The sequence below is a fragment of the Salvia splendens genome, chromosome 10 (genome assembly GCF_004379255.2).
Source record: "Salvia splendens isolate huo1 chromosome 10, SspV2, whole genome shotgun sequence".
NCBI lineage: Eukaryota > Viridiplantae > Streptophyta > Magnoliopsida > Lamiales > Lamiaceae > Salvia > Salvia splendens.
This window is the reverse complement of record NC_056041.1, coordinates 18596504-18605466: the sequence shown is the minus strand read 5'-3', so window position 1 is coordinate 18605466 and position 8963 is coordinate 18596504. Positions and strand designations below refer to the sequence as shown.

Here is an 8963-nt window from a genome sequence, read left to right as displayed (position 1 = left end):
AAAATTAATATATAAAAATAGGACTCACACTCCACTAACTCATTTAACTCGTGTTATTTTAAAATTAATAGTATATATAAATAGGACTCCCACCCAAATATCTTATTTTACCCACTTTCCGTTATACACCATGCCAAGTCAACTTAGGACACTTGATTATGGACAAAGATTCTCTCTCTTTCTGTTAGGATATCTACCTGCAAGCACTAAGTAGTTTTGAAAGATCCTCTTGTTGTAGTATATGCAATGGAGTTAATGCACAGCACATCCACACCCTGTACTAAAAGATGATGCCACTTTATGCCAAATTTTCGTTTTTATTTGCACACATTTTATTTTCAGCCCAAAGTAGGATATTTTGTTATCTTTGCCACAACATGATAATGAAATAACATCCATTTTAACAAAATTGAGATTTTTTGTAATACCATTATTGTAAAATTCAATTTGAACATATTTCAATTAGTTTATCGTTACAGTCCTCATATAATTACTTTTAATTTGATGTTATGTCTTGTGAAAAAATAATTAAGATAAATATGTAAAATTAAAAGTTCAAATTAATTTTAGGAGAGAGAGTGTGTGATTAGCTTTAATTTGATGTATGTAATTAACGTCCGCTTGGAGAAATTCGGGTAAACAATTAAATGAAAGAAAGGTGGTTCGTGCTCCATTAATATATATATATTTATTCCTATGTGTTACACATATAAGAAAATTATTATTGACTCTCTAATCTCAACATTTTTCTCTGTAGCTCTCGTAAGTGTTAACATATTTTTCTTTCGATTTAGTACTCACGACTCTAAGTTGAGGTAATAAAATACAAAAACGGACACTTAATACATTTGTTATCCAAAAGGTAGGTATAGATTTAACATGACAATTTCAATTAGTCAAATGAACAGTTATACAATCAAAATCATGAAAATGCAAATGATGAAATTGATTACTTGAGTGACATCTTGTTAATGAATAAAAATATATTCCTCATTTTGATATTTATGATCGTAACAATTGGGAAAATCTTAAAGTACCCATTGAATTCAACATGGACTCAAACGCATCCTTTAGCTGAAATCATACAATCGTCTTCATTCTGACACTAGAAAGCAAAAAAGTCGAATAATCAATCAAAAAAGTTAGCTAATATGCATCTGTTCAAGATTTGTAATGTTTTATTAAGTAATCACAAATTTGAAGAGCTGAGCTACGAAATGATAGATAACTACACACAAGAAATATGTTCAAATGGCTCTTAATAATTTTACCTGAACGAAAGAAACAATGAATCGAAACGGAAAAAAATGCGCAGAGGCAGGTACCTCACACATCACCGTTGTTGAATGCATTGAAAGAAATCTTATGTACAATACAATCACAAAATTAGCTAGGTGAAATACGATCACAAAATTTTCATGCTCTACTGACCTGTATGCATGCTGCAGTTTACTTGCAAGGCTGCAGTTTCAAGAGGTTTACTGCTCATACTAATGAAGACCGGAAAAAACATAGGATGAGCCATGAATTGTCACGTCGATTTTCTGTCAATGTGCAAAATTTCTTCATGAAAGCAGCTCTCACTCTGAAGAGTACCATGCCAAAGTATATCTTGGCCATCAGTATTTATGCCTCAGCAGCAGCAATAGCTTCCTCATCGGTCGTTTCAGATGCAGGAACGTCCTCAACAAACTTTTCACTGTCTTGTTCACCATCAGTAATCTTCTGTCTTAGGTTCGCCATAAGTTCATCTCTCACACTTACATTTTCAGACAAGTATCTCTTGAAAGCATCCTTCCCATAAATAACCTGATCATTTATATTATAGTGTGCCATGCCAGTTTTTGTGATCAGGTTATATTTGCTTCCCAACTCTATAAGCTCGGCCTCTCGAGAAATCCCTTTCCCAAACTCAAGCTCAAATTGTGCAGTTCTAAATGGAGGTGCATGCTTGTTCTTCACGATCTTGACAGCAACTTGGCTTCCTATAGTCTGCATTACAATTGAGGAATCACTCCAAATACATAGTAATAGTACACTATTTTTCGTTATTCGACAAAGATGTGCTTCACAAGATTTAAATGCAAGTAAGCACAGAATTTCCAACTTTATTAAAACACACAAATATCACATCACAACTTTCTCTACAAGATATATAATACAGTATATGTTAATAGACATGGTGTTTCTGCATAATTCAGGAGATTACAAGTGTTCTTATAAAAATCATTACGAGATTCATGAGTACAAATTCACAGATGTGTAGTCCTATGCATTCTTTCAATCGCAATTAGATTTACAGAAGTCAAGATGAAGTTTGACAATCCTGGAATGTACGGGCTACGGGCAGTATCAACAAAGGTGATCCAGCTCCAACATATTCCAAGCATTGTGAGTACATTTCATTAACCATAGCGGTGATTGTGTTGCACTTTGGTAGTCATTAAACGCCAGCTTTAAGCTTATTAAACTCAGCATGCACAGAAATACCAGCCATATATTTTCGGACTTGAGATTTTCCAAAAGTAATAAGGGTATGAGTTATAGCCAATCACCTAGGAAGAGAAACCAGACCTTAAATTTACTAAATGCAGCTAAACTGTTAGATCAAGTTGACTAGGCGAGTTTGTATATGAGAAACATGAGAGATCCATACCTCTTCTCCCCTCTTCACCATCCCTATTCTCCTGATATTGAGGCGTACAGAAGCATAAAATTTCAGGGCATTTCCACCACAAGTAACTTCGGTTGGACCACCAAATCCAGTAATAGAAAGCTTTGCACGAACCTAAAATCGATTGTAACTAATCAGGGAAGAAAATTAACTACATGAACTTGCCCTTTAAGCAAGCACTAAATAATCTCACTTTGCCATGAAAATTTAGAGAAATAACACAACATATAGTATATACTACTTCATTAACTAGGCAATAAAGTAGGGCAGATATGCCAAATATAAAGAAAAAAAATCAACCAATGCATCAGAATAATGCCTGATTTGTAAAAATTAAGATTGTCTGCGAAAGAGATAGCGAGTGGCTCAATTTCCGAAGTGCTTGACTCATAAGTCTAGCTTGCATTGCCATGTGTGCATCACCCATTTCACCATCAAGTTCTCCTTTAGGGACCAAAGCAGCTACCTGCAAGGAGAAATTGTAAATAAAAATATTAGTAAGTCAAATTGTCAATCCCCTAAGCTCATGACCAAAACATGCAGAAACTATTCGTCTTACACTATCAACAACGACAACGTCAACAGAACCACTCCGGATTAAGGTATCCACCAAACTGAGAGCCTGCTCACCAGAATCTGGTTGGGACAGAAGCAAATTTTTGGTGTCTACACCAATAGCCTCAGCTAACGTTGGATCAAGAGCATGCTCAGCATCAACGAAAACACAGTAGCCTGTGAATAACAAAGAAATTAGAAGGATAGACGAAGAACACTGTAAAAAAAGAAAGTTGCAGTACTAGTATATATGTTCATAAATTATTGTTTATTATAAGCTCATCACAAATTCCACGCATGTACTTGTGTTCTGTAGCTTGCCTCGCAGATAACCTTTTCTGCCTTATACAACCCTCATTCTTTAATTTATCCCAAAATTTGAATATTTAAAATTAGATATTTAGTGTATAAATAAAAATAGCTGAGTACCTCTCAAAAATGTCTCGAACTATACCCCAAACTATCAACTTTGTGTAAAAAAATGTCATGCGTCATTTTTTTTACTCTAAACCTTGATGCTACCTCCATAAGCTGCGTCAAAATTCCGGAGGCTGAAAAATTGACGCAAGATATTTTTTTGAACAATGCCGAAAATTTTGGGGTTTAATTAGTGTGGAGTAATTCTTATAGTTCGGGACAATTTTGATAAGGTGGGTATAATTTGGGGTTTAAAGTGATAATTCCCCTTATCCAAATTATCAATATTAGGGAGAACTTCATTTTGTACACTGAAGCAGAAGAATTGAAGCTATTAAGAAAAACAAGAAGTTAAGAAATTTTATTGTTTTCATTTAGATGTGGTTCACATTGAATCACATCCTTATCTAAACTCTAAACTGTCAATACTTTGTAGTTACAATTGTGACGTAAATTTAGCCAACTAAGGTTCAATAGCATTGGTACTTTTTATTCAATTAGTTGGCACTCATGTTGGTAGCAAATTTAGTTTTATAAGCTAATCAAGTTTATTAGACATGACTAACATCACGTCAAAAAATATGTGAGTAACATCATTAGACATAGACTAACATCAAGTCAAAAGTTCTCTATAATTTCCCAAGACGTATATCACTATTGTATTCCGAAATTCCTTAGCAAGACAATCATAATTCATACATGCCGTGAAACTTGGGTGCTTGTTTAAGCATGTTATTTTTTAAATGTTAAAGCGTCTTAGTTTTCAATTTGATAAATAGTAAATAAATCTTCAAGAGAATTGTGAACTCAGAAAGCAATATGGTGTTAAATAAACATTCAGTGACCCGGTCATTATTTAAGTACCTATCACATAATCAATTGGAAAATTCTTGAAATGTAATACAACTAGTATTAAACATGGTTTCAATGGACAACATCACAAATTTTTAATAAGACAACCAAAGAACAAATCCAGATAAAGCAAATGAATATATACTAGCCATGTTATATTTCATAACACTTCCCCATAATAATGATATCCTAACACCTATACAGCCTGAAATGGGATAAATACATGAGTTCATTATATAGATATAGTGCAAAAATATGTCACGGACATGCCTATAAGAAACTGATGTAATATTGGTCTGAGAACGAATTTTCAAGTTCATAAAATATTATGAAACTAACCTCCTTGTTTTTGTGACTCCGCGATCACATGCAAAGCGAGGGTTGTTTTCCCAGAAGCTTCTGGGCCATATATCTCCACAACACGTCCCTGGTAGAACTCTGTTCTGTTATAACTCCAGATACATAGATAGACCATATGGCTATTTAATGAAACAATTAAAAGTGAACAACTTGGATTATGTGTAATTTAAAATCAGCTGAAAGGGAGTGAACCACATAAATAAATCCCTAACTGTGAACACGCTGCATATTCAAGCCCAAAGAATAAACCAGCCAAGTTTCTCAATCAACGACCATTTTATAATTGGCCAGCATTCAAAATCTTAGTTTAATACGTTATGTTAAGTTTATTGTGCCTGACGCAACAATTTATATGTTTAGGATGATACATATATGACACCGCCTCTTATGAATTTAAATTCTGCAGGTCTCACAAAATAAAATATGAAAGTGTACAATGAATATAAAATAATCTAGAGTTTTCTTATAGTACTATATGATACCTTTGGTAGTCCTCCAATTCCTAGTGCCATATCCAAAGTAAATGACCCAGTGGATACCACTGGTGTGTGTCTATAAGACTCTGAGCGGCCAAGCCACATAATGGATCCTTGTCCAAATGATGATGTTATCTGATCCAGGGCTAGCTTTAGAGCTAAATCTTTCTTTGACATATTCTCTTCACCAGAATCACTTGCATCTGCCTTTGATTTCCTTCTACCTTTAGACATAAGGAATTATTTGAATTCATGAAACTTTCAAACATAAGAGGTAAGAAACCTCAATGGTAAAAGCTTTGAGCAGGGAAATAGCTAAAGCAACCTAGGCAAAAGCAAGGATAATACAGAGACAAAATCCTCATAGAGCAACCATTGATGCAAAACTCATCCTTATCAATACAAACCCGATACACACCCATGGAAAAGATGGGACCATTCAGGTTATATGCACAATAAGATACAGATGAGGACCAGTGGAAGTCAATATATTTGGTGATCCAATTTTCTAACTAGAGTCCATTCATTGTAGACATGAATATAGATAAAAAGCAATAAAGACTAGTGACAAAATAAACCTAATGTTCAACAAAATGCATCATTACATTACCAGAGTCACCATACTTAAAATTCAATGAAAATATAGTACCATTACTTCATGACTGAATGCTCTTTTAGAAAATGACAGACATATAAGACCTTACAGGTCTTTTACTGAAAAATTGATAGGACCAAAATGTACATTTTACTCTCTACTCAAGAACTAAATGTATGGCATATTAACCAAATAAGATACCATCACGCAAGTTACGATAATTAGTCAAATTCAGGGAGGTAACATCTCAGGATACTTTCAGTACCTTTAGTGGCAAAGTAACATAGCTGAGTAGAAGTTTCCAGTGATCCTCTCCTCTCTCCCTGCAAACCAATACCAGCACCGTTAAATGTTCGATCTTGCAAAAGTTATTTTTATCCAATTCCTCCAGAAATAGCCGTAAAGATAAACAAATACAAACAAGACAATAAACAACATCAGTAAAAGTAAAAATAAAGCATTCAAGGAATTCCACATTCCTGATAATAACTAGGTTCTTCTCGTTCCCGGAAGAGAATGCGAAAAAAGGATATTTTAATTAAAAACAGATTCCGGGCTCATGATTCTGACAAGCACGTGCGCCCGGGCATATGCAGCAAATATTTAAGTGAGAAAAGGAATAGAAATGGTAGAAACTGTAAGCCAAATATCCAACATGCATAAACAGAGAGCGCTCAAACAATGTTTTACTACCATTTCCTTTAATCAAATTCACTCTCCAACAACTAGAAAATTGAAGCAACAGTTAAGGGCGGATAAATTGAAGTGAAAACTACATATGTAAGAGCTAAACTAAACCTGCAACTGAGAAAACAAACAGCCCCTGAGAGAAGAAGCGTTCCGAAGAAGCCGAGCCATTTTCGAATCCGGTTGAAGAGAGCTACAAAAATGAAGGGGAAAATCTCTTATTTTCACTAAGTGAGGCAGCAAGCATCTTCCAAAATAGAAATGTCCATGAGCAACTATCTCAGAGCAACCAATAATCCAATTTGAGAAAATTGTCAACAAGTTTTGCAGTTTTAGTGGAAACAAGCAGGGTTTCTAGGGTTTATAGATTTTCCCTCGTTTCTTCAACTTCTCGGTTCAGGCAATCACAGTTACTAACTTTGATGTTATTTTTTTATTTTCATCTAAAATTGGATCATTTTTAACAAAACAGTGTTTTTTAACCAAAACTAAATTGGTCATTTTATTGAAATAAAATTTGATTATATATGTATTCATAATGGTAGTAGTAACTTTTAGTAATTAAACTAAGTACAAATATAATTTGATTATATATGTATTAATAATTTGATTTAATTGAGATAATTATTTTAAGAAATATTAAGTGCACAATTGAATATAGTTTCCTATTTGTTATCATAAACAATAGATTGTGGTATTATTTGTTAATTTACTCAATTTATCATTTTTTTCGTACAATACTAAGTTATTTTTTAAACATTCACTCTCTCTGTCTGGCATTAGGAGTCTCGGTTGAGTTGGGTGCGGGTTTTAAGAAATATTTGAGTGTGTAAGAGTGTCCACTATGGACACGCCACGGCGGTCGCCGCGATTGGGGGCGGAGGGGGGAGAAAGGCGCGGCTATCATAGTGAGGGGGGTGTCCGCCTCGGAGGTGGACGCGGCGAGGGGGAGGGAGGCGGCGGATGCGGGGCGAGGACGCGGCGTGCGTCCCTATAGCCGCGCCTATAGGCGCGCCTCCTATAGCGGAGGACAACCGCCGCGGCTGGCGATTTTCCGATTTTTTTTTTTTTTTTTTTTTTACACTTCAATTCACCTATGAATACACCCCACTCCATTCATTATTTTCACACCATTCCAATACAACATCTATACAAATTTCTCTCACTACAATTTTGGGTCGGAAATGAACAATATGTGGAGAGACAACTGGAATGTTAGCTTGTATCATATTGCATAATATGATAATAGAAGATGAAGGATTTGCGGCAGAGCGATGGGCGCCGGAAGAGGGCGCAAGTACAAGTCACGGTGTCGCCTCCGCGCCCATCGAGATGGGCGTACCACGGAGCAATGAATATTTGATCCAACGCTTCGCGGATATGCGCAGGACCACATCACATAACATACTGCAGGCGGATTTGATTGAAGAAGTGTGGGCACGTAGGGGAGGTGGTGGCGTTGCGTAAACTTGGTAGTGATTTGTACTAGATTCAATGTAGTGTGTACTTTTAATTTTAATTTTAAATTAGTGTGTTTAATTTTAATTTTTATTTTAATTTGTATTTTAATTTAAAGTTAAATTTTATTTTTATTCTTAATTCGTATAGTCGACTTCGTCTACGTACGTATATCCCGATAAATTTTTTCGTAATTACTTGAAACATTAATAAAATGAAAGTTGATTATAAAATTTGGGGGCTATTGGAGGTGTCCACTATAGTGGCGGAAATAGAATTTTGGGGCTATGGACAAAAATCCGGGGCTATGGACACAAAACTGGGGCGGGGCTATTGGGCGTGTCCACCTTATAGTGGACACCCTAATAATTGGAGTGTGTGATAATGAAGTGAGACCCATTTGCATTATTATTTGTTTTATTCTTTGGATGTGTTTTTGCTTGTGATTTTCAGTGTTTTATTTTATAATATTTTTATTTCACTTTTTATGGAAATGTCTAACCGGGACTCCTAATGTCAGACGGATGAAAATGGTCAACTGGGATTCTTAATGCGTACGGATGGAGTATCTATTTATATAATTAATGCTTAGAATTAGAGATGATTACTGCTTAAATTTACTGCGTAAAAATTGTAGATCACTATTTTTATGCTATATAATTACTTCTTAAAAAGTCAAGTAAAATAACTTAATTGATCACCATAATTTTTTTATACAAGACTAAGTTATTTTTTAAATACGTATCTACGTCAAACGTGTCTTCTATTGTGGGACGTAAAGAGTATTAAAATTCTCCGATTGGAAATTGAATACAGTTCTATACGTATATAGTTACACCAGATTAATAAGACCATCCACAATAGGCGCCCAGCGACCGCCCAGCCGAGC

At 34.9% G+C, this 8963-nt stretch overlaps 1 protein-coding gene across 2 annotated transcripts; it reads right to left on the bottom strand.

The window, feature by feature from the left end:
- Positions 1-1290: 1290 nt before the first annotated feature.
- Positions 1291-7018, bottom strand: LOC121750778 (DNA repair protein recA homolog 3, mitochondrial-like). Of its 2 annotated transcripts, none has more exons than XM_042145383.1 (8): positions 6728-7018; positions 6195-6252; positions 5341-5558; positions 4838-4925; positions 3234-3406; positions 2994-3140; positions 2657-2788; positions 1291-1992 (listed from the first exon to the last, which is right to left on the bottom strand). In XM_042145383.1, the coding sequence occupies exons 1-8, from the start codon at positions 6785-6787 to the stop codon at positions 1627-1629; spliced, it is 1242 nt and encodes a 413-aa protein (XP_042001317.1). In that variant the 5' UTR covers positions 6788-7018; the 3' UTR covers positions 1291-1626. The 2 variants fall into 2 exon arrangements, with proteins under 2 accessions (XP_042001317.1, XP_042001318.1); XM_042145384.1 differs by lacking the exon at positions 1291-1992 and adding an exon at positions 2089-2555.
- Between the last annotated feature and the right edge of the window lie 1945 nt (positions 7019-8963).